The sequence below is a fragment of the Hippoglossus stenolepis genome, chromosome 21, assembly GCF_022539355.2.
Source record: "Hippoglossus stenolepis isolate QCI-W04-F060 chromosome 21, HSTE1.2, whole genome shotgun sequence".
NCBI classification, from domain to species: Eukaryota; Metazoa; Chordata; class Actinopteri; order Pleuronectiformes; family Pleuronectidae; genus Hippoglossus; species Hippoglossus stenolepis.
The window spans coordinates 14,825,293-14,851,566 of NC_061503.1; the positions used below are offsets into that span (position 1 = coordinate 14,825,293).

General features: G+C 42.2%; 3 protein-coding genes across 3 annotated transcripts in view; all 3 read left to right on the forward strand.

Annotated features, from left to right (window-relative positions):
- Positions 1-196: 196 nt before the first annotated feature.
- On the forward strand, positions 197-10,906 carry lgi1b (leucine-rich, glioma inactivated 1b). Its single transcript, XM_035145444.2, has 10 exons — positions 197-881; positions 1,034-1,105; positions 1,971-2,042; positions 2,976-3,047; positions 5,466-5,537; positions 6,793-6,962; positions 7,189-7,353; positions 7,575-7,795; positions 8,010-8,256; positions 8,803-10,906. Exons 1-10 carry the CDS (start codon positions 673-675, stop codon positions 9,150-9,152), a joined length of 1,650 nt encoding a protein of 549 aa, XP_035001335.1. The 5' UTR covers positions 197-672; the 3' UTR covers positions 9,153-10,906.
- A 523-nt stretch (positions 10,907-11,429) lies between these two features.
- slc35g1 (solute carrier family 35 member G1) lies at positions 11,430-18,681 on the forward strand. Its single transcript, XM_035145445.2, has 5 exons — positions 11,430-12,026; positions 13,299-13,479; positions 14,643-14,777; positions 14,988-15,184; positions 16,234-18,681. Exons 1-5 carry the CDS (start codon positions 11,693-11,695, stop codon positions 16,644-16,646), a joined length of 1,260 nt encoding a protein of 419 aa, XP_035001336.1. The 5' UTR covers positions 11,430-11,692; the 3' UTR covers positions 16,647-18,681.
- Positions 18,682-22,046: 3,365 nt separating this feature from the next.
- plce1 (phospholipase C, epsilon 1) overlaps positions 22,047-26,274 on the forward strand; it is a 79,614-nt gene continuing 75,386 nt past the window's right edge. The window contains exon 1 of the mRNA XM_047338336.1: positions 22,047-22,138. The gene's annotated coding sequence lies outside the window, so the exon portion shown is untranslated. The remainder of the gene's footprint in view (positions 22,139-26,274) is intronic.

A 26,274-nucleotide genomic window follows, 5' to 3' on the forward strand; every position in this document is an offset into this window, starting at 1 on the left:
CATTTGCACAGAGCTCATGAATAGGCGCTCGCCATTAGCCACGCACGGTTCTGAAGCGCGCATAAATAATAGCTGGCAGTGCTGATAATAAAACAGCGCACCTAGGGGCCTCCCCCACCCTCTGTCCCCCTTCTCTCTCTCTCTCCCCCTTTCTTCCCCTCTCTTTCTCCCTCACGGGAATTTACGCTTTTATGTCCTTTTCTTTCTCCCCCTTCTTTTAGTGGCTGCAGCTTTGAGTCTGCAAGCAACTTCTCTTTTTTCTAAAAACCAATTAGACCTATTTTTAGCAGCGTGGTCTTTTTTTGTCATTGTTATTATTATTTCACGTGGGACGTTGAGTTTATTCCTTTTTTTTATTGACAATTTATTTTTATCTTCAGCTGTGTTTTCTGCTCTCAGGTCCTGGATTTGTCATTCTTGCGCTTTGCAGAACGAATCCGCTGGACCGGTGCCCTCCTATTGAGACGCCAGGAGCATAGGCACAAGCCCGGCTGCGTCAGAGCGCGCACCATCACCACCCGGAGCTCCAGCTTCTCATCAGCAAAACAAACATATCAAAAAGGCAAAAAAAGGGTTCCTCTTTAAATCCCGTGATTTGCTCCTCGAGGGTCGTGTGTGTGTGGAAGTTGCATGTGCAGGCGGGAGTGATAAGCCTCGGCCGGGACAGCAGGAATGGGACACCCGGGCAGCAGCGCGCGGAGAGGATGGAGAGGAGGATGGACGCTCCTGGTGTGGGTGGCCGCGGTCAGCCTGGTGCTGGCGGACGGACGGAGAGTGAGGCAGCCCAGATGTCCCGCCGGATGCATCTGCACCAAAGACAATGCCCTGTGTGAGAATGTCCGCTCCGTGCCTCACACGTTCCCCTCCGACGTCGTGTCCCTGTAAGTGCTCCTGCAGCTACACATTGTGCCACGATTAGTTGCCTGGGAAACCTCATGGTACATTGTTGTCTGCTGTGCCTTTCAGTGTATGTGCAGTTATTATTATTTATATGATGAATTCACCTTTAATGTTTGTTTCTCCATTTGTTAAGATCTTTTGTCAAGTCTGGATTCAATGAAATCGCTGGAGGGAGCTTTGTTCACACGCCTGCCCTGCAACTGCTGTGAGTGCATCTATCCATCTATCTGTCTGTCTGTCTGTCTGTCTGTCTGTCTGTCTGTCTGTCTGTCTGTCTATCTATCTATCTATCTATCTATCTATCTATCTATCTATCTATCTATCTATCTATCTATCTATCTATCTATCTATCTATCTGTCTGTCTGTCTGTCTGTCTGTCTGTCTGTCTGTCTGTCTGTCATCTATCTTATCTGTCTGTCTGTCTGTCTGTCTGTCTGTCTGTCTGTCTGTCTGTCTGTCTGTCTGTCTGTCTATCTATCTATCTATCTATCTATCTATCTATCTATCTATCTATCTATCTATCTATCTGTCTGTCTGTCTGTCTGTCTGTCTGTCTGTCTGTCTGTCTGTCTGTCTGTCTGTCTGTTCTTTATTGGTATAAACAATAAAGAAGGGTCCCCAGAGGACTTGTATAGAAGCTGGTTCAAAGGGAGATTCTCTGTAATGGTGTCAGGATTATGCAATACACCACATGGCTACAACAACTCTAACAGCAGGGGCTGGGCAGAGAGGAGCTGTGTGTGTGCCTGTGTTGTGCTGGGTGTGTGTGTTAGTGTGTGTGTGTGTGTGTGTGTGTGTGTGTGTGTGTGTGTGTGTGTGTGTGTGTGTGCGTTTGTGTGCATGTGTGTGCGTGTGTGTGTGGAGGCATGGATAAATAATGGACACGGTCTTGGATGATAACTACATGAGGGAAAAGGGATTTGGCTTCCAAAAACAGTAAAGTTAGAGCGATTCTTTTATGGAATGACATAAAAGTGTTTTGTTATACGACTGAAGTTTGTGGAGTTATTTGAATTTGCAAATCCACAAATCAACGGCAAAGTCGTGCTTAACGTCTTTGTTTTTACAGTTTGTTCACAGCAAACTCACTCGACCTCATCGATGAAGATGCATTCCTGGGTTTACCACATTTGGAATATCTGTAAGTATTTACTTGTACCTTAAAGCTTGCAATCGCCATGCCTTTTAGTATATAAAGGTAATAAGGGGGTTGTGTGGTAGAGCATCATAAAATACACAAACTGTATCTGCTGTGAAACAAACTGATATGAGGCATAAGCCACCCAGGGCACTCAGTGGATCACAGACCTCCGCCAAGGCCCAAATGTCAAGCCACACCAAATTGCACACAATCATAGACATCGGTTTCTCAAATATGAAATCATGCATCATTCATGGGGAAATCAGTGAAAATGTCAAGAAACACCCTCACAACGTTAAAGACAGTGAAATAAAACATCCTGGATCCGTCCCTTTGTCTGGATCCAGTTCTTTCTTGGCCCATGTCCCATCCTCCCATTAAATTAGTGTTTCTTTATGTAATCCTGCCGACAACCAGACAAACCAGGGGTGAAAACTTCCTTGGCGGAGGTGGTGATGACTTTGGAACAGAGTGTTGCATTGTGGTCCGGTTGCTCAATATTGGTTCGCATGCTGGCATGTTTAATGCACGTCCACTCACAGGTTTCTTCACTTACTGTGTGTTGCCTGATGAGGGTGGAACAACTTACATCCCCATGGCTTTTATGAGTTTGTGATGTTTGCTGAGCTTATGTAATTCTGACATCAACCAGAGCAGAAGTCTAATCAGCTAGAATAATTTAAAACAAATGTTTGGAAGCCTTTTCAGTATAAATCATTTTGACATTTGTTTAAGTATGAACAAAAGTGGATGTAGTTAGTACACAGCATAATGTACAATTAGGACAGAGCTCAGGTTTTCAACACAACCCTTTCACAACTGCAACAGGAGAAGCTGTGCAGAAAACTAAAGGGTTTCACATGTGAGATTACTTACACAGTGTCAATCTATCTTAATCTACCCAAATACTAATCAAACACTTCTCATTCACAGATTTATTGAAAATAACAAAATTGCATCAATATCTCCATTTGCTTTCCGGGGCCTAAAAGCGCTGATACATCTGTAAGTATTTTGTTGATTTTGTTGATTCCATTGAAATGATTTCTAAAAAGGAAGCATTGTGGTAAAAGCTGCTGATGATCCTGGTATTTAAGGTATTCCAACAGGAATGGTGCCCTTCTCCGTCACTGTCTGAAGTGCAAAGTAATCAGAAACGCTGCTGCCAGTGGTAACGTCCAAGGTTACTGGCTGACGGTTTCAGCTGGATCAGGTTGCTGAGAGGCAGGTCATGGTGTCCCTGGGTGTTACATTGACTTAGTGGACCAAAAGAGTTATTGTTCACATATTTATGGCAGAAAAAAAAGGAAGATTCTGTGGCTTTGACTCATCTAATAACTTTATTTTTGTATATATATAATGAAATCAATGAGACAGAGAGACACAGTGAAATGTCTTTTATTACAAAACCGGTGACGTGCGGAGAAAAAGGTTGACGCCGACAATCAGTGCTGACAACCAGTCTACCTAATGTTCAGAGGTGATCCGATGCTCGATAAGCTCCGGTTGCTCCAGGTGAGGCGAGTCAGAGCGAGCAGGTAGCTCAGGGGCAGAGTGGGCCGGCTGAGCGTGGCAGGCAGTTGGGAAAAGTGGCAGGTGAACCACAGGGTTGAACGGCGTTCTGGCATCGAAGTCGTGGTTGATCTGGTCTTTAAAAATACTGCTGGGTCTGGATGAGAAGAGTTTGCAGGTGTGAAGCCGTGCTGGTGTGAGAAGCAGAGAACTGGAAACAACGCCTACCCAGTAACACACACCCACAGGAGCAGCTCTAAATATGTGGACAGAGCAGAAACACACATGCAGGAAGAGTATATATTATCTAGAATGGTAATCAGTAGAGTGCATAGGCCTTGGTCTATGAATTATTCCCTTTGAAAGTGGTGAACATGTAAATGTCTCCAAAAAATGTTAAAGAAAGTGAAAGAAAATTCTTGGCTTTGCACTTTTGTCTGCATCTGCGCCAAAATGTAGTGAGCCCTTTACTGGCCCACGTCCCATCCTTCCACCAAGTTGTGTGGACATCTGTTTTAGTTTTTGTGTTATCCAAACAACAATCAAACAAGCGGACAGGGGTTAAAACATAACCTCCATGGGCGAGATAATAAAACCAACCCCCCCAAAAGTCCATAATCCCAACAGAATTCAAAATGTGAGCTGGAGCATGAAAACAAAATCCAATTCCAAACAAGCCAAGCAGTTTATCTACAGTATTTTTGTAAACACTCACTTTCCTGAACTGCAAAGCCAGCAACAACTAAAGATAGTCGAGAATGTGCTCGACCTCTAAGGTCAAGACTAAATATAACAGTAATGTAACGTTAAACCAAGGGCCTCATTATCTGAGCCATGTTGAACAGTGGTTAAACCGTTTCTTCAGGCATGGTTTAGGTGAGAGGACTCTGGTAATATGTCAAACAATCATTATCAAAGCCACAAATACTGTGAGTTATTGTCTCAGTGGCTCAGATGGATCTGTGCAGGTCAGAAAATAGTTTTTTATGCTTTAACGGGAGAAGAAAATCCATAGAAAACCCTTCACATATCCCTTTGCAACCATATGAAAAGATAAAGTGTGTCTTTTCTATTGCTGCAGATACCTAAGAGGAAAGTAAACAAACTTTTATACCGAAAAAAGATGAATAAATACATTATTAGAAGGCACAGGCAGGCGTCCTGCTCAGATCCTGATCCAGTCTGCTCCAGCCTCCATCTGTTTGCAGAGCACAAACTCACAAACTAAAATGGCCTCTCTCTCTCTCTCTCTCTCTCTCCCCCGTGAAACCAACTCACAAATAAATAATGCAACGTCCATGAATTACGCTGACATTTCACTGCATTCACATCTCTTTCTGGTTTGGAGTTCACTCCTCCGCCCGCATGTGAAATGTGCCTGAGGGGCCTGTGTTTGTTGGTTGGTCTTATACCTGCTACTGGCAGAAAATAGTCACGAGACAGCCTCAGAGAAGAGTAGCGCCGTTTAAATATAGGTTTTCAGTGTGAAATATGACCAGCAGTATTAAGGGAATGAAATATTACCCACTACGGCTTCACATAATAGGTAAAATGTCAAAGAATTGTATCTGACCCTCCTACAACCAATTATATTCCCTCCTTGCACTCAATTAAATTGCTCTCCCTTAAATTGAATAATCACTAATTCTTATATTCCCTTCCATTTCACTGCTAAGCCCTTTCAAACACCTGTTACATGACTGTGCCATGTCTCAGACGTATAGTCGGGGATTCAGGTTTCAGATTCGTTCGGTCATTTTTCTTGTTTGTACAATAATTTGCTCAGGTCCAAACAGAACCAATGCAAATCATATAATACAGTGTAATGACTCAGCATCTGCTGTCTGGAGAGAGACCGTCTCTCCTAATTCAATCACTGTGCGTATTTCTTTGTTCCCTTTCGTCGATTAGGAGTCTGGCGTATAACAATCTTGAGACGCTGCCCAAGGATGTCTTCAAGGGCATGGAAGCTCTGACCAAAGTGTGAGTGCAGTCTGAGACTCAGACCCAGCTTATTCCGAGTCATGTATCCTTAGATATTTACATAAACGCATGCATCGTTATACAACAGGGCATTAGGGCCATGTTGAAAAAAAGATTTAGAGAGTTGTAATTCAATGAGAAAGAAAAGTCATAATATTATCAGAATAAAGAAAAAACATTTTAATGAAGTGAGCAACAAGGATCAGCCCGTGGTCGTTCCACTTCTTCTGGATCCAAAAGAGAATTTCAAGTCCGGATTCTTTGACTGACATGCTTGATGCTCCACATTCCTCATTTTAATGCAGGCAACAGGCTGATCATCTGGTATCCCTCTCTAAAATGATATCTAGCCTAAAATTATGACTTTGTTCTCGTGATATTATCACTTAACCATTCAATGTGATCCAATCTGTTAGTAACTCATTTGGTAAATTTCATTGGTATGCACACAACAAAGACTTTTACACATGCATCTGCACAGAGCTTAACAGAACTTGATCATAATGCATAAGGGAAATATCAAGAGAAAGAATAAAACTCCAAATATATTCCTCTACACCAAGTAACAATCTTTTTGCATGTTAGGGTTGCAGTTTTTCTGGTAATGTGAGCTTGCTTTGTTTGATGTGGTATTTATTCCCAATCCCTCAATTAGGAACACACTGTACTATGATACTTTTTGGTGTCCAAAGAGATTTATTCAGGGGGGTTGATCCTTCCTTCCTCTTGTTATGGTTCTTAAAAGGAAGGAAGGGAGAGTAATCACCACTTGAACCAGAGGAGAGAGAAAAACAAACGAGTGTAGGAGATGCTATTTGCTGCTGCAATGGAGAAAAGAAAGAGGAAAAAGGGAGATAAAGAGATCTAGAGGAGAGGCGAGGGCTTGGGTTACAAGGCCAGAGTGTCAGGGTAGAAGGTAAACAAGTCATTCAGAGAGAAAAGATCCTGGCTGTGGTCACAGCAACATAATCAGTGGGAATAATGCAGGCTGCAGGCTGCAGGGTGTGTGTGTCGGCATGTATTTTGATTCGATACACACATCCAAGGTCAACAGTAATTTAAACTGAGAGCGGGTGAGGAGTAGAGACCACTGAGTAGATAGGACACTTGTTGTGATTTCGTCGGCTCGAAGCCAAAGTTCAGGCAAATATGGAAGAGGCAGAACAGATCAGCAGCAGAAACTGAATATCTAAGCCTCCAAAAGATAAATATGTCCGTGAACTGATGTTGCTTGCGATTCATCCTTGCATGTAAGTGATCTGCGGGGCAACAACCTGATATGCGACTGCAAGCTCAAGTGGCTGGTGGAGTGGATACACCACACCAACGCCACCTTGGATCAGATCTACTGCAGCGGTCCGCCCATTCACCAGGGGAAGAAGATCAACGACCTGCTGCCACACTCCTTTGACTGCATCACCACAGGTATCATCTTCCTGCGTCTGCTCCGCTTCTTCACACAGGAAACCCCTCAACAATAGCTCCCTGTCCCCAGCCGACTGCCTCACCCTGTCCTCTCACGCCTCCTCCCTGTTCCTTATCGCCAGTTTATCAGTGCTGAGGCGTGTTTGTGGAAGAATTTATCGGTGGGAAAGGATTATTTAGAGGCGACAAAAAGGGGCGGGATTCATTGTCACGTTGTGCTTTTCAGAGTTTGCCTCCTATCAGTCGCTGAAGTTTGAGTCCATCTCAGTGGAGGCCTTCACCTTTGGTAAAGATCAGTATGTTGTGTTTCCACAACCGTTCGCTGGGACATGCAGCTTCCTGGAATGGGATCACGTTGAGATGACCTTCAGACCCTATGACACTATTCAAAGTGAGTAAACAAAAGAAAGGTTATAGCAGCATCGTCGTATCCATTAAATGTTCAATAACAGATCATTGCTGGGGCTGAAAGGACTCACAGAGGTATTAGCAACCACAGATTGATTTTACTGTGTAACTGTGGTTAATCACTGTTTAGGGACATAAATGCAAGATTATCTGTTCAGCATTCTTAGCGCTTGTCCTGTGTCATCGACCTCTCTTCCTGTTTAGGCACGTCCACTGTGGTCTGCAAGCCCCAGGTGATCGACAGCCACCTCTTCGTCATCGTGGCCCAGCTGTTCGGGGGCTCGCACATTTACAAACGCGACAACTCCGCCAACAAGTTCATAAAGATCCAGGACATCGACATCCTGAAGATCCGCAAACCCAACGACATCGAGACGTTCATGATCGACGGGGAGTCTTTCTTTGTCATCGCCGACAGCTCAAAGGTTAGATGTTGGACTTAATTCAGATTTATTGTATAGGTGTTCTTGTAGACTGTGAATAAAGATGGACGACATGACGGCTCCCCAACAGTGCCTTGATCGCCCCCTGGTGGCTGGCGGGAGTATAGGTCATAAATCCTGCCACCTCCATGTCAGCAGATGGAACATTGGCTAAACTACACAGCTTAACTGATATTTACACTTGTTCTTTCCTTAGGCCGGCTCCACCACTGTGTACAAGTGGAACGGCAATGGCTTCTACTCCCACCAGTCGCTCCATCCGTGGTACCGCGACACAGATGTGGAATATTTGGAGATCTCCAACAAAGCCCACCTGATCCTGTCCAGCAGCTCCCAGAGGCCTGTGGTGTACCAGTGGAACAGGAGCCAGAAGCAGTTTGACCGCAGGACGGACATACCGGACATGGAGGACGTCTTCTCAGTCAAACACTTCCGGGTCAAAGGTGAGGACTGCAGCTTCAAAAACAGCATATGTACACACACACACACACACGTTATATGTTTGCACTGACGAAAAAGGCATTAGCTGGTATGTGTGTGCACTCTAGACGTCATTATTCAGTTTGAAATGCTAAGACTCAGATAATCCGGGCCATGTTATGTGATTAGCGGTGGACTTTGACCCGTGAGAACTTTTTCTTTCATGTGGTTAATTTAATAAAAACGTCCATGACCCACACGCTCAGCAGTAATTTATTACGTTTTAGTACGTCGTTGCTCGGCGAGTCACACAGGCACTCATCTCAAAGGTACTCCACTACCGTAACCCCCCGCTCATAAATCACTACTGTCTAATATTCTCTGTATTTCTTAGTGTGACAGGAAAAGCTACAGCTCATGTATTAAGAACACTTTGCTAAGTAGCTGCTGATAACAAGCTAAGAATTATTATGGATTAACACAAACAGTTTTTCTAAGTCAGAGTCCGGTTTAGAAGATTAATGTTGAAATAAAAAAACTGTATCTTTGAATCTTTGCCCTTTTCCAAGGTGATCTGTTCTTGTGCTTAACGAGATTCATCGGGGACTCCAAGGTGATGCGCTGGGACGGTGCCATGTTCAAGGAGGTGCAGACGTTTCCCTCCCGCGGCTCCATGGTGTTCCAGCCTGTCTCCTTCGGCAAGTGGCAGTACGCCATCTTGGGCAGCGATTATTCGCTGACGCAGGTCTACCAGTGGGAGGGCAAGAGGGGACAGTTCATCCCGTCTCAGGAGCTGAACATCCAGGCGCCTCGAGCGTTTTCCATGGTCGCCATCGACGACCGGGCTTTCCTGCTCGCGTCCAGCTTCAAGGGGAAAACTCAGATATACGAACACCTCATGATTGATATGAGTAATTAAACCAGTCAACAATTCAGGACCAATCTTGTACACTACCGTTCAAATGCTTCTTCTGGGATTTTGTTTAACTCCGATTTGAAACCACAAGCAATTCCCACCTAGGTTCAGACAAATGTAAATTTTACAGAGAAGCTCAAACCATCAAAAGAAATATGTCAAGTACGACTTTACTGAGAATAAGTGATTAAAATGCACATGTTGGTTATAGTCTGTGAGATCATTTCAAAAGCTCTGACACCATTTTAATGAATATATATTCTTCACAGTAAACGTTTGGCAACCGGCTGCTACTAGTTCATTTTGATAAACTCCCTTTACTTTCATCTCCATTCCTTCCTTCCTTAGGAATGCCTTATCCTCCATTTGAAGAACTCAGTTACTCAAAACTCACAAGCAAACTGTACCTTGATGTACAGTCTATGTTTTTTGCTATTCAACTCTTATGTATTGTGTTTATTTCTCTTGTAGGAATTTGATAGGAACGATTTAGGAATGAGTTAGTGCTGACGATCGTGTAACAATAACTAAACGGTGAAAAGTGTATTGAGAAAAGGAGGCAAAGTGCAGTTGTATCCAAGAAATAAAACAATTATGTCATGAGACAATTCTTTAATTTGAGTCATTACACTAAACAGAACTTTACAGTGAAATAGATGTATAATAAATTACAGAGCAAGGGGAATAAATCTCACAAGACATCGTCACGTGCACGTTTTTGAGACTCACATGCGACATTATCTCGTAGACAATTTATAATCTAATCTGATCCAGTAGTAACCCAGTTAGTAACATTATGTATAGTTTGTTAAATACTTGTTTTCAATCAATCACAGGCAAATATTGGCCGACTTGCTGAGATTCATGTTCATTCTTCTCGTACAAATTCTGTGTTTTGAATTATTTTACCCTTAAAGAAGTGGCCCCTGATACACGAAATGAAGAATCCACTACACATTATGAGAAACTTTGGGGAAAACATGTGTCTCCGTTGTGTCTACTCTCAGATACAGACCCTCACAGTGTTTATTCCTGATGAATGACTCGCTGGAAGCATCTCACTGTGCGGACCAGCCCTCTCGCTTTCGCTGCACTCTTGCCCCTTTTCTCCCTCGCTGACAAAACCATTGTTATCTTTACTCCGCAAATAAAAGCCGACCACTGTGCAAGCACCTGCTACCTGTGCTTTCACACGCTCCTCTTATTCTGACACAAAAAAAGGAAAGATAATATCCATAACAACGTAACACTTGCCAAATATGATGTTTACCTTTTTGCTATACCGTGTAAAGTTCTTTGTATGATGTTTGCTTTTGTATGTAGATGGGACCACACTCAGTCTTTTATTTTTCATAGACATAGAATTTAGTGTAGATATGTATGTATTTATAAAATACCAGGATCCCCTCCCTAACACTGTGTAACATGCAGCTTCTGTAAAACAGCGTAGTCCTACTTGTATCAGTCGTAGTTAGGTAAGGTTAGAGGGTGATGGATATTCACTTGTCATCGTGCTCACTGTGTTTTATGTACAGACGTAATAAAAACTAAAGTGCTAAAGTAGGGGTGTGGGTATTTCATTGTTAGTAACTTGATTTTGGCTTTTTTTTTTTTAAAGGTACAGATCCAGTTTGGATTCAGTTGTTCTTACTAAGCTTTATAACCTGTCAGTGTGTTGTGTGTAACATACATAACATGATTATAAGGAGTTGTGTGATTTCTTGTTTATATATATAAACCATGACCTAAAATGAAAAGTAGTGTTCCATGATTATGACTTCTAATGTTACAAATATTTGTATTTTAGTACACTTGACAAACTATGAGTCATGATTATGTAACAATTTCCAAAAACATGTGAGAAAATATCTAACAATATATAAATACGCATATGTGTATGTGTGTATATATATATATCTTTACTTAGATGGACTCGAACTTAAGCGACTGATATAAATACATACATACATACATACATACTCACACACACACACACATAAACATATATATGCTCATACACACATATATACACATATGAACACAAACATTTACATATATTTTTGGGGGGCTTCTTATATATTGTATTATTGTTGTACCTACTTTGGGGGAAACTCTTCCATCATGTTCGTTAAGTGTACTGTACATTATACATATTTTTGGATTGGGACTCATGATCGTGTGAGACTGTAGGTGATGCTGTAGATGTGTAGGTCCTGGTTGTGTGCTCCATGTTGTGTTGAATCTAAACAAACAGGCAGCGTGTGTCTGTAGCAGGAGCACGTGTGACAGTGTGAGGAGCGTGTGGATGTGGTTGGCTCAGACCTCCTCTGCCTCCTCTGTCATAGGCTCCTGCAGCAGCGGATCAGCGGAGGTGGACCGGGTTCAGCTCTGCCCCCCTGCGGCTGAACTCACCACCGCATGGGAGCTGGTGTCCTGCCACCAAGGTTAGTCATTAACCCGTGTCTCCGTCTCCGTCACTCCGGGCACCGCACAAGGAGGACAGCAGTCCGAGGCATGCTGCCGCCGCGCCGCCACATCTTACCATGGGCGACTGTAACCACCGGCCGCAGCAGCGGGCTTCGGCCGCGCAGGACGACACCATCACCGTAGTGTTCCACAAAGTTGACCGCGGCCCCGGCTCCGAGAGCGGCGAGGGCGACGACGATGAGCGGGCGGAGGAGCGGGTTCAGCTCCGGGGCAACTGTCGCCTGTCCTGCGGGCACGAAGACGAGGAGGAGGAGGATGAGGATGGTGAGGAGGATGTGGAAGCGACCCGGGCCCTGGAGTCACTGGAAGGCGGGGAGAAGAAAACCCTGTGCCCGTCGTTGTGTTGTCTCCGGAGAGAGCCCGCATCCCGAGGAGAAAGCGCCCCGGACGGTAAGAGGGGAACTCACCCCGGGTACAAACCACCGGAACCCCGCGGGGATCAGTGTCCCCGGCCCGGGACACCCCGGTCCTCCATTAATGAGCTTAGAGAAATAACGTGATAAACTTCCTGCGTCACGTTATACAACCGCGTAACGTCGCGTATTAATGTAACAGCGCCGGTACCACGTGTTTGTCATCAGCCAATAAGGAACACGCATTAACTTATTTAAGTTTATTTTGTAAAGTTTATTTTAAAGTTTAGACGTGATTTTTTTGTCTACAATGCTGCCACATATGACGTCACTTCATCCGACTTAACGTCACCAAACTACAAAATAAAAGCGGCTAAATCATGTAAACCATGTAAGAAAATTAATTTTAATGGAAATATGTTATTCATGGCATTTTGCTATTTCAAAATAGATCTTGAATTTTTCTAATGATGGTGGTGGGAATTACCAGGAATCAAATATTATTTGACACATCTTAATTAACATTTTTATAGTAAACGAACAATATGACACAAGTTATTGCTGTATTCCAGTATTCCACTTCCAGTATTTTACAGTGTGTAGCCCACAGCCCGTCATAAACCAGTTTAACATTTGCATCATCCTTCAGGAAGATGACTGTGCACTTTTACTCTACCAGGGCCACTATATGTGTAGCCACCTGCACATTACACTTATAAAACTATACTTTGTTCTCACTTTTAATCAAAATATTGTTACACAAACTATTAAAAACTAATACTTTAATACTAATTCAGTATTGCAACACTGTACTAATGCCCCTGCGTGTACTAGTCATAATGGTGAAACTAATAAAAGTAAAACCAGTAATATGACGACTTATAGGTTTTAGACAATCCTGCTCTTTGGTTTGGTGCAGGGTGAAAAAGACAAATGCCGTGTGTGGAGCAGACCACACATTGTACTACGAGTACAAAGAAGGAAGTCGGAGCCACCTCAGGTTGAAATGTTATCTGTGCGAGCGTATCAGTTTATTGTTCCACGGGCAGGTTGAGCAAACACTGCAACACTGTCTTTTGCAGATCTTTTCGTTTGTGGTTTTTGCAAGCGAGCTTTCACCCAGACCCCGTTGAGTTCAATGACATCCTGTAGTTACTGTACCAACATGGTTACAATGAAACAAGCAATATTTTTTTAGGTGAAGTGTGGAACAGTGATGCCCCTCTTCAGGGCCCCTTTGTCTCTTTCCTTCCCCTCTCACATATCTTCTCCTCCACCCTCACCAACTTTTCCTCTCTCTTTGATACAGGTGCAGAGGAACCAAAGGGGTGTCCAGGTCTGGGTCTGTTCTATGCTTTCCTGTCCACAGTCTTCTTCTCTATCATCGCTCTCCTGGTGAAAACCATCCAGGGAATCCACGCCATAGAAATCAGTGCCATACGCTGCTTCTTCCAGATGCTCTTTGTTATGCCTTTACTCATCTACCACAAGTAAGCATGATTTAGATACTGAAACACTCAGAGTTACAGTCAGACTGTTAAACATTAACTCCAGGTTCAAGATTTACCCGTAGAATACACAAATTACATAATTAGTGCTAAAGTAACACTCCCAAAACAGTCTTTACATAAACCAACAATTTATACTCTGTGTTGTGATAAGATAAAGTGCTTTAACTCAGCAAGGAAACACATGTCACTGCCTGTAATTTATATCTGGGGATTTCTGCTGTTGTCTTCATGCTTTACCTTCACGTTGCAGGTAAGTACCTTGGCTTGTCCGCCAACTTAAACTGCTGAGACCAGTTTAAGTCGTCAAAATACTAGAAATACGTTTGTCAGGAAGTAGGTGATGGGAAAGTTTTTACAAATGTTAAAAATGTTTTCCCTCTAGTCTCAGGGTTTAACTGATTCGATTTGGGTGGTCAGCAGTCAACTTCACAGTCTGCCTCTAGGGAATTTGTTCAGATTATGACCAGTTTACACTTGAAATATTAACTGATCAAATTTCAGTGGTCAAAGTTCAAAAGTCCCAGTGAGTTTACTGTATATTAACGTGAATGCAATATGTTAGGATCAGCAGGAAATCTAGTCTCTAAATAAAGTAGTTAACAGTAGCACCCATCTCATGCCATCTTCACACAAAACTACAATGAACTTCACAGATTATCAGAAAATATACATTTTAAATGACATTGTGACCCAAAGATTTGAACTTTAACTGAATTCCCAAAGACTACGATCAGTACTTCTATTCATTCAGCTACTTATTCATCCTTCCATCCATTCGTCCACTACATTCCTCTTTATTTTATCTTCACCGACAAAAGTGTCCCTCCTCCCCGATTTCGCAGCCGCATCCATGAATCCATCCATCACTGTCATTTCCTCACAACCTAAACCTAAATGTGTCCATCTATCTATCCAACCATCCCACCATTTGTCATCACTCAGCTCACGTTGCTGCTCACTTTACTCCATCCATCACTTTTTCCCCCAGAATTCTGTTTATCATTCCCTGTATCAGTCATTCCATCCATCCATCCATCCATCCATCCATCCATCCATCCATCCATCCATCCATCCATCCATCCATCCATCCATCCATCCATCCATCCATCCATCCATCCATCCTCATGTCTCTGCTCCTCCAGGACAGGTTTCCTTGGTCCCAGGGATAAACGTATATATCTGGTGCTTCGGGGTTTAATCGGCTCCAATGCCATGATCCTGCTCTTCTATGCCGTTCAGCAGATGCCACTGGCAGATGCCACTGTCATCATGTTCAGGTGAGAGCTGGAAGGAACTTGTGGATTACATCAACACTGCAAATATATTCTGTCCTTCCTGAATTGTACACTTTTTGTTCATTTCCTCAGCATTCTTATTGTTTCCCTGTGTCTCTCCCCAACTTTTCCCTTCTGTTAGGACTTATGAACTGCACCCAGACATTCTCTCATCTCTAACCCATGTTTTTTCTCTGTCCATTGACCCGTCAGTAATCCAGTCTTTACCTCGCTCCTGGCTTGGATCTTCCTGAAGGAGAAATGTACAATCTGGGACTGTGTCTTCACTGTTTTTACCCTCACTGGTGTCCTCCTTATCGCCCGACCACCATTCCTCTTTGGCCAGCAAGTGCGTGGCATTGAAGGCAACTACACTAGCCACGTCAAGGGGACTATTGCTGCCTTTGCAGGTAATACAAAATAACTCAGTTTAATGAAAGTAGACAAAGATTAAGTAGATCTTTAATGATTCAGGAGGTGATGTTCAGAAACTTTGTACCGACTCCTGGTCAGTACCAGGTCAGGATTACCATGGCAACCAGGGGAATCCACAACACCAGCGCTGTGTTCCTTGGCACATCCAGGTTACCTAGGAGATCGTCTTTCAAGTTAGTCATGGTCAGGGGCGGGTTACATCTTACACTATCTCAAAAAGGGACATTCACCTTTCTGCCAAGAGACCTGCTTGCATTAGCTGCTTGAATTTTTCAACTCGCAGGAATCGATAGTGTAGTGACAAAGTCATAATCCTTCACTGGCTTCCCAACAGCAAAACACTGCTACTTTTTATGGATTGTCATCGAGCAAAGTCAGCAAGAGTTTCTCCTAAAGTAAATGATGAGCTTTGTTTTATAGCTAAGGTCTCTCTGCACAATTTCGGTGGAAGTCTCAGTGGTGGTTAGTCAGCGAAATCTCACATCCTTCCCAGTCACATTTGCATTTGGTGTTTTCATGCCTTGATTTACAACAGTGCTCTCCTTAGTAGCTGCCCGAGCCACAGTGGTGTGTGGTTCTCAGACTTTCCACCAGATCCAACTAAATGCAGACTAGATCCAACTTAGCCTCCAGCAAAAACAGGCCCATAAATGCAGTGACCTCCATGAACTTTGTCGAAGTGGTGCTTTAACATCGACTGGAGGCAGAGGATATGGGAGTGCCCGTTTGACTGTAGATAAGGATGAGAGGAAATATCAGAGGAGGAAATAGTTCCTGAAAATACAGGTGTAGTCCAGGAGGGATTCACAGAGGATTTCATGAGGCTATAGCTGTCAGCCGCATTCCTATAAATAAATAGTCATAAGTTTTGCAAGAAGATACCCACTCCAAGATGTGCCACTCCAATTTTTATTCTTTCTTTTGAATAAATCCATGATAAATTCTTCAATTCTTTTCATTAATAATTTGTACATTTTCTATGTTGGTGTTTTCATTCTCTAATATCTTTTTTATGTGTCTCTAGGAGCGGTCGCGGCTGCTTTTACATTTGTTATTCTCCGCAAAATGGGGAAGAGCGTCCATTACTACCTCTCTGTTTGGTACTATGCTGTCATCGGTTTAATCGAGTGCCTCATCGCTGTATCCGTCCTTGGGGAATGGAAATACCCGTACTGTGGCCGCGATCGCTGGTTACTGATGCTGATTGCTGTCCTGGGCATCGCTGGTCAGACCTTCCTGACAAAGGCCCTGCAGATCGAGAAGGCCGGACCCGTGTCCCTGATGAGGACTGTGGACGTGGTGCTGGCGTTCATCTTCCAGTTCATTTTCTTTAACCGTGCACCGACCCTGTGGAGCCTCGGAGGGGCGCTGTGCGTGGTGGCGAGCACTAGTGGAATAGCTGTCAAGAAGTGGTACAGCAACTCTCGCAAGAGCTGAGCTAGAGGAGCGACATGGAATCATTTAGCATTTCTATTTTTATTCTTTCGTTTTTCCATCTCATACAGTATGTTCTTGATTTATTCAGTGTTTTACTTTTTATTTACATGCAAATCCGAGGAGGACGAGGCTTAAACTGTTTGACGGAGTTAAAAGCAGAAATACTGACGAGACAGTTATGAGCTTGTGAGAGCTTTAAATTCATATTTTAAATTTCTGTACATCTATACATGTTGATTCCTGAGGGTCAACTTGTGCAATTTATTGTTATACATATATCTTTGTGTAAACAAGTACATCTGACAGGAAAATAACTGTATATCCACCTCACAGTCTGGGACTGTGTCCTGCTCCCTGGAGCCTGTGTAGCTAACTTTTATAAAACGTGCAGCATAAATGAGGTAAAAGTTGAATTTCACCATAGTGAAAAAGTTTGATGAAGGCTTTCCTCAGTCTCATTTTCCTTTTGCTTTAACCTGAACAAAGAAGCCAAAGAGAGATGTTTACTGCACTGGGACCATTCTCACTGTGCCACATAAATATCATGTATACCAGGTATTTTATTTCACTGTGCTATGTTCTAGGCACTATTGAATATCTACTATGTAATCCACAAAAAGACGAGAAGGAAAATCCAAATAAGCAGCATAAAGAAGATTTTTTAATGATGTATTTTTAGTTTAAAAATGCATTTGTGATAAAGACATTTAAAATATTTAAGTCAAGAAAAGAGAAAAGCTGAAATTAAAATCCCAATATTGTTTTTCACTTGAATACTCAGTCATGCTGGAGGATTCTCTCTCTTCTGAGTTGTCTACAATGCACAAATTTGAATTATACCGATAAATCCTCCCCAAATGAGCTTATCGATGAAGAACGTATTCCATTATGATATATATATAGATGTTTGATTCTCTTCTGTTACTTTTCTAATAGATTCAGAAGTTATTGGGGGAACATATTTATTTAGATTCAGTCCACAGTTAATCATTTCTACACAATATCTTTGAAGTGCCTTAAGTAGGGACCTTTAACCTCCAACTTCCTTTAGCTGCTCAGTAACCAGCTGCCTGCACTGGACAGTTCTCAGGTGTTATTCAGCTAATGAATATATTAAATATGGCCATTCTGAAAATAACATTTCAGCTCATAAATGATTTTTTAATTCTTGTATGACATTAATAAAACAGCATTTTAAAAATAAGGCACATGAGATGTGGCCGTTATATCCCCAGTATAAGAATACAGTATGTTTTCTCTTTAGAAAACAGACAAAATCCTCTTCTTTAAGAAGCCACATAAATGACCTGACAGTTGATTTAATCTTTACTTCCATGTAACTTGCTGTGGTTCATCTTCATCTCAACTGCGCACAAATATTATGCAAGAAGTAGTTAAATAAGCACTTAAATAATAGTTTTTTTCTAATAGTACCAGTTCTTTTTTTTATAAATAAAAATGTATCAGTTTATAAACTTCTGCTCCTAGCCATTAATTTTAATGAGCAGAGTTTACTGCAGAAAAAATGATTAATTTCAGGTCATTGCATCAGAAGCCCTGGGAAATAATTGGATTTTAAAGTCAACGTGTGAAATATAGTAAACTCCATTGTGGTTCTAGTGCCATATTTTCGTGTGGATGATTTTATTTAACGGCACTTTGACATTTATTGGTCATTGTTGGTAGAACAGTGGGACGTTCTGGTCACTACACATGTTCACAGGCTAATTTCACGTCCTTCTTGTTTGATTTGCTTTGACACTGACTTTTACTGCTCCGAATTTTAGTTGTAGCTTGAAGCACAACGTGTTGAATTACCATCAAATGGTTTGGTAAACATTTGTTTCAGGACATGTACGCCTTACAAACCCACTGAAGCTGTATACGGTTTTTAAAACATGGTTTAATGGTATTTATTTTACTATTTCTGTATTGTATTACATCACCATATTCTATGTATATATTTCTGCATAGTGATGGGTAATATTTAGTTTATTATGATTCAAGAATAAATTCCATATGGATTTATAACTCCTGTTGTCTGTGAGCTGTTGTTTCTGACATGACTGACACGTGTGGAACTGATCCGTTGTCTATTTTTCCATCATTGTCCCAAAGTGTCTGTGGTGTTACCCTAGCTCTGCTAATGGCTCAATGGTTGACAATGGTTCAAACCATGCTACCTTTTTACAAACCACTGAGTCAGGCAGCTGTTGACAGGAGGGCTCAGAATAATACCTGACATAGTCATTGTGTTTCTGTGTGTGCGTGTGTGTGCAGATTATATGTCTCTGTGAGCGCTACACAGATTTCCACCAGGCCTTTGTTTATTTTCCTTTTATTTGTCAAGAACACAGTTGTGAGGCATTGTGTGTTTCGTGCAGAATGGCCGTTCTGCATTGTGCAACAGCGATATCTTGCAAAACACACGCTGGCAACTTTGCATGGCGGGGCTAACTGTACACAGATGGTATTATAAACCTTCTTCCAGGTCCAGGCAGGGTTGGGGTGTAATTCCTCAGCTGAGCACTGAGCTAAGTGAAGTGTGAAGAAAAGGCTGAACGAGAACAGAGCAGCTCTTTGTTGCAGGAAACAATACCTCGGGGCTAAAGATGTCCTGTGCAGAAAAATTAGACTGGGTTTTAAAGCTGCCACCTACAGTTTTAGTTGTACGTTTTTCCTCTATGTTTCAAAGTCCATCCATTTCTTTAAAGGGCAATCACTTTATATTCATATATTATTTATTAGATTTAGATTTACATGTCATATATACAAGCATACAAGTGTCATCATATACAAATAAAATACCCAAATTACCTTGTTTACAGGTATCATCATACCTCTGCTATCATCAGTGCTGTTATTATCACTTTTATTATGATCACGTCAGAGGTCCTTAGTCACTGATATAACTACAAGTGTCATGGTTCCCCTCATGTGTAATGAACCTTGTCTCACAGCAGAGGGCAGGATCCACAAAAGTAAGGACACAGCAACTTCACCTCATCAGTTATTTCACCTGAAATAGAACTAGTTGTGTAGAATATACTGTAGAAATGTTTCGCCCGAGGTTTCTCCTCATAATGCTTTTTACATTTAATATAAATCAATGGCCTGGTTGTTTGAGGAAATAAACTCATAGATGTGGTTTCATTATTGTTTCCCTGTCATCAACTGGATGAACACGACACTGTGACTTGACACATTTGCTATATATAGAAGTTTACTTGCAAGAATCAATGAGATATTAAAGAATTTAACATTTAACAATAACCTGTAGACAGAAATGAAATGAAATGAATTGAACTGGAATTTTGCAGAGTGGTGTTTGTAAAGAATTCAAAACTGACGTAACTTGTTTACAAAACAGTTGTGTTAACATTATGTGCAATGTCTTATCTACATTGCTTTTCAATGCGCCCACATACTCTTTGTCTCAGTGTGTGCTCATGCTGAACACACAACTGTGTCAGAAGCTCAGAAAAAAAAAAAAAAATCTCATAAATCAGAGTCAAAGTCTCCTTCTTATCTACCTGCTATCTTTCCCGTGGGTGTTTTGATATCAATAAGATAATGTGGAGTGGTTCGAATGCATGTTGTTGGAAAAAATCCCCACCATCATATCAAATATCACATATACGACCACGCAGGACTTGTCAGAGATGTAACAAAGCTCAAAGACATTACAGTGTATAGGTTTGTGAGAGGAAGTTAAAAAAGCCCTATAATCCGGGAGAGAGGCCACACTCCCTCTCTTTTATCAGCGGGCTGGGGATTCCCAAAGGTTTGCTCGCTCCTGGGTGGAGGAGAGCCGGAGGAATGGAAGAGTTGCACATTCCTGCTGGATGGCATAAGACTTCCCATCAGTGGACTGAGAGAGTGAATGGGAAAATAATCCCTCACTTTTCCAAGTTGAAATGAATACAGTCAGAAGCTGTGGAGTGGAAAAGGGCATCTCTCTCTCTGCAGCACGTGCTTTGGTGGTGGTGGTGGGGGGGGGGTCTCAACCTACTTTTCTAATTGTACTTCGTATTCTGTGTATCTGCCGCACATTGGGCACAACGTCAATAAACAAGTGAATAATAGTTTCTCTGTGTTTGGGACTGAACCGGGTCCCAAAGAGAAATCGTGGCTGATTGGGTTGAGGTGAGACACATCTGGATAAAGGTTATTCCATGGCCCCGCAACCATTGGTCCAAATAATTGGGCCCCTTAAGTTACACCAAAGGCTTTGGATGAGGACACATATTGACTCATTAGTCTGCTGCATTGCTATAAAGAATAAATCACTTTGGACTAGAGTAAATAATGTATAGGGGAGACTACGTAAAGTTAACGACAGACTATGGTGTGAAATAGTTGCCAGACATTCCAATGTAGTGACACACACACTCAATCTCAAACACACACACACACACACCCACACTGGTCTGCAGTTATTGTCCTCCTGTCGTCAGCTCCTTTGGCTACTGAGAGAAGCAGACGCTGCCTTTGTGTGCTGTTGGATAAATCGCCATCATAAAAGAAGAGCACAGATTTCCAAAACAATATCGTGCTAACAAGTGGCGTGGTACAGCCAACCGCCATGTGAAGTGGATGTCTACCTTACCTTTCCACCAAATTCCCATCTTGTACTCTGCTCGGAGCAGATTATATGTATGACCCTTTTTTCTTGCAGTTTTAACAGTTTATAACCGAACCAAAAGTTGAAGACTTAATTTGTACTTTTTTTACAGCATCAAATTATTAATTAAAACCAAACGTACAGGAAACACTCTTTGAGAACATTTTATTTGACATTCGCTTCATGTCATCCATCTTTTATATACAGTATATGATAAATTCCAATAAATATGATCTCATCGGTTCAGTATTTTTCATATAATCCTGGTCACTAACAAACGAACAAGGCCCAACTGTTTTCCCTCATTAAACCACATTTACATTCAGAAGATCCAGATTTTAATTTGGATTCTCAATAACTTGCACACTCATAAATATTATTCCTCTAAACACGCCTGGTTTGCTTCATGAATTATTCTCTGAGAAACCAATCCATGCTGAAATCTAATGGGTTCTGTCCTGACCCGCACCGCATCCTTCCAGCAAGTTTTCGCTGTCATCCGTGCAGCAGTTTTCCAGCAATGCTGCAAACTAACAAACAAACAAATGCATATGAATAATACATTTTTAAAAAAAAACATGGAGGCCAAATGAAAAGTATCCAAACTGCTGGAGCGCAGTTTTTTCCGAGGAGCACGTGAAGGCATCAGGGAAGAGAGCGAGTTTTCCCACCACAACACGAGAAAGTGTGTGAGTGTGTGTGTGAGTGTGTGTCTGAGTGTGTGTGAGAGAGAGAGAGAGAGAGAGAGAGAGAGAGGGAGAGAGAGAGGGAGAGAGGGAGAGCACCGTGCACAGTCACTGCAGGAATATGAAGTGAACTCGACACTGAGCGGAGTTTTGGCGGATGCTCACTGGACTTGACAACTTCGGTGAGTAGGTTCTGTTCCAACACTTCCTCCAGACTGCCGCCTCGCGCACACCTTTCCCACCCGGGGGACGTTGCACGAGTCTGGGCTGAGTTTGTTTGTGGAGTCGCTGGGTGTCAGTGGTTCCCAGTCTGTTTCTGGAACCCCCCCCCCCCTGAAATCCAAGATGAAAAATCGGTATAACAGCGGTGTTTATGCATTAATTTAGGTTTATATGTCAATAGAATAGAGTGTAAATGAAACGTGGTAGTTAACTTTACACGGGACAGTAAATTCAAATCATTTATTTGTAACGTTCAGCAAAACTTTACTGTTTGAGCTCTTATTGTGAAAAGCTTACCTATACCTGCCCTTGTGTGTCTGTTCGGTTTGAGGTTCACATCTGAGTATGACGAGTGTGTTATTGTCATTGTTTGTGTTGATTCAGCTTTAATTAAGTTCAGTAAACGTGGTTGTTAACTTTACCTGGGACAGTAAATTCAAATCATTTATTTAGCAACTTTTTGCAATTTCTTTCTCTTTTTAACATCTTTGTTGGAGCTCTTATTGTGAAAAGTTGACCTATACCTGCCATCGTGTTTGCTTTGAGGTGCATATCTGAGTATTAAGAGTGTGTTATTGTCAAAGTTGTTTGTGTTTATTTAGTTACAACTAAGTTCAATGGAATTTCTTTAAAGCTGCGAGCACTCTCATTAGCTCTAAAGGTCTTTTACTTTGACAGGTCATTGTTTACACAGTACCCTATAGAAGACATCCTCAGGGGGAAAGTGACCCATAACTACTTCTCTCTTCTTTGTGACGTTGCTTTAAAGTAATCGGTTGCAAATGGGAATGAGGGGGAAACACGGCCTGAGATTAATCATATCCAGATCGGGATCGGTCTAACAGACTGCCTGATGTCTGTGGTGCAAGGGGCACATGGGGGACCTATGAAGAAAATAGTCCATTTCACAGTTCATCCAATAGGATTGCAGGACCAGATTCAGGCCACAAGGAGAAAATACAGAAAATATAATCCTCATTCTCAGGTTTACTGTAGTTTTACAGACTGGATCACATCTCGATTGTGTGGAGGCTACTTCAGCTTCCAGTCATGTGTGCTACAACATCTAGAAAGAAGTTGGAGTGAAGGTGCGGTGATGTCTCGAGATAGAAAATTGGATCCTCTTTGCATCCTCTTGTCCTGTAACCCCATCACGTGCTTCCTATGTGTTCAAGCTTTGCATCAATAACGTCACAGGTGTATTTGCTGTCTGGCTTTGGAAGAGTTTACATTGCTGCCGTTATGGACCTTTGACCCTAACGCAAATTTATATTTTCTCACATGCTTATCAATTCACCGCTGTACTCGCTGATTACCTGTGCATGGGAACAAAAGGTGCCTCTTGGAGTTTTCCTTTACACAAACAAAAGTTGTGTTTACATTGAAGGTGGAGTCAGGAAATTCGGTGATATTTCGACTCGAAAAAACTCGACAAATACACCTGTAGCTAAAACGACAAGGAAGCTAGTGTTATTGGACACGGTGTTTTGAATTAACAACATCATAACAACGGCTTATCTTGGTAGATATAAGCTGAACGTCTCTAGGCAAGAAATGTAACACTATCAGGCAAACAAACGTGACACCTGCTTCCTCACCTCCTGCTTCTCATTCCCCTTGTAATCCTTAAATTAGCACTGTGCCAGATCTACTGTAAAAAATAACTCCCGTCCACTAGCCCCTGTCCACGAACGCCTCCCCCCCCTCGTTGCTGATTGGCTGGAATGGCGTTGCGTGTGTCTCGGTCCAAACCACTTTGTCTTTTTTTTCAATTTCCAGAGCAACTATTGGACAGTGAGGAGAAATTCACTGAACCTGACCAAACAGTGCATTTGAATAGAGTGTGTAAGTGCACCTTTAAGAGTTTCTTAATACAACCTAAGCTGATTTGCTGGATAATTGAAATCCTGCATTGTGCACATCCATGCATTATTACACTTTGGCTCAAAGCAGGGACCCACTTGTAAAAACAACGCTTCATAACATGTTGCTGTGTCGTCACTGAATTGATGAGCTCGCAAAAGTAGAAATATATTCAATAATTTTGAATATTACAGATGCTGAACTTCAAGTATTTTCCCCCTTTTGCTTTTCCAAATTGCGACTTCTCATTCACGCCATGCTCTCTTGCATACAGTATTTCAGACAGCATGTGTGAACCTGAACTCATTTAGGTAAAGGAAAAAAGTTAATTTCTATTCTGTGTAGTATATAATCATTCAGATAAATAATTCATACCTCACTCAACAGAGATTCCGAGGGTGGACCGGTCTCTGTTATGAATTTATTTAGACTCGGTGACGACTGAGCAACATCTGGGGATTGATTGATTAAGTGTCTGTTTATTGGAAACCTGATCGTCGTTGGGCGTTGGCACATGTTGTGTGATTGTCATAGTCTTACATAATGTTTAGTCTATCTCCAACAATTTGATCAGCTCTGGGAAGGAGAAAAAAGTGGGTGATTAAACAGACCAGACTACGCAGACCTCTTATATTATTACGTTTTTTAACAGCAGTGAAGTTTTGTTAGATGAAAAACCTGTTACTGACGGCTGCAGGGTCACAGCGAAGGTTCTGCAGCACATGAAAAGTGTGATACGGACGTGACGTGGGCAGCTTATGTCAAACGGACTACGTGCTTACACACACAGGGATTCATTTCATTCTCTTCTCAAAGCTCAGCAGTCTCCATCTTTTGAGTCATCTTTTATTCTGCCTTTTGTTAATAAGTTCATGCACACACACACACACACACACACACACACACACACACACACACACACACACACACACACACACACACACACACACACACACACACACACACACACACACACACACACACACACACTCACCTCCGCTGTGAAAATACAGTCACCCCTTCTTGAGTCAGCCCTCTCCCCTGTTGTTACACTGATGACACCACACACACACACACACACTGAGCCTCTCTCTCTCTCTCACTCTGTACAGTTTCCACTGGGCTCTCTCGCTCTGTCTTGCCCTCTAATCAAAGCCATATGTTCTCCAGGTCCCTTGCATGAAAGCCCTGTTGTGTTTGCAGCGCAGCTCCCAGTGTGAGCTGACAGACGGACTCAGTGTTTGGAATGAAACGTAAACCTGCAGACGACTCCAGGTTGATGTTTCTTTTTTTCTTTTTTCATTTCCTTCTTCACTCTGCGTCTGCAAACCTCCCGTTGATGCTGGTGCTGTCAGTATCATCTCCGTGGTGATGAGAGTGGGGTATGGAAAGGTAGATAGTTTTCCTCCCTACTTAAAACTTCATGAATCAAAGAGGTTTCAGTCCACAGCCTCGATCAGTCCTGACACATCAAAGTGTTGGAGGTTTCCATGGTATCTAAGCTCACATCGTGGCTCCTCACATGACTCAGATACAACTCTCTAGGATAACTTGTGGCCCAGGAGGAAAATGAGGCCGCTCCGACGTTTTAATCTCAGAGACGCTGCCAGTTTGGCCCCATTATGCGACCATGACTAATAGAAACATAACAAGCACTCGTTATGTGGGGACCCACCAGAAACTGGCAAGTGACTCATTTTGGGTCCATCCCAGAATAATAATAATAATAATAATGATGATAATCCCCCCTTCAAATAATTGGTAATGCATCTCTTAAACTCTCCACAGAAAGAGGGCTGCCATTGTGTCGGGATGGATAAAGTATAGATTCCATTTCCTGAAGTTTTCTTTATTGAAATCTAAAGGTCAGCAGATGGAAAGCAGTTCTCTGTCAGTTCTCTGGGGCTGGTGGGGCTTCACAATTTAAACTCTTTAAATCTGTCGTTGAATTTAATGATTTATTCGCAGTAGCATTTGATTTTTCTAATATTTGCTGTTGATGCTTGACGGTGTTAAGAATTAAAATGGATATTGCTCCGTCACACAATGGGAGAGGTCTTCGCTGTGCATGTGAATATATTTTAGTCTCTTCAGCTGCCATCCGTTTAAGGAATGCTGCCTAACCCTAACCCTAACCCATCTTTTCTTCTCTGACCCCCTTTGTTAAAGAGGGTGGGGGGTGCTTTAAGAAATACATCCCCCTGTGCATGATTTTCACTTACTGGATCTCAGA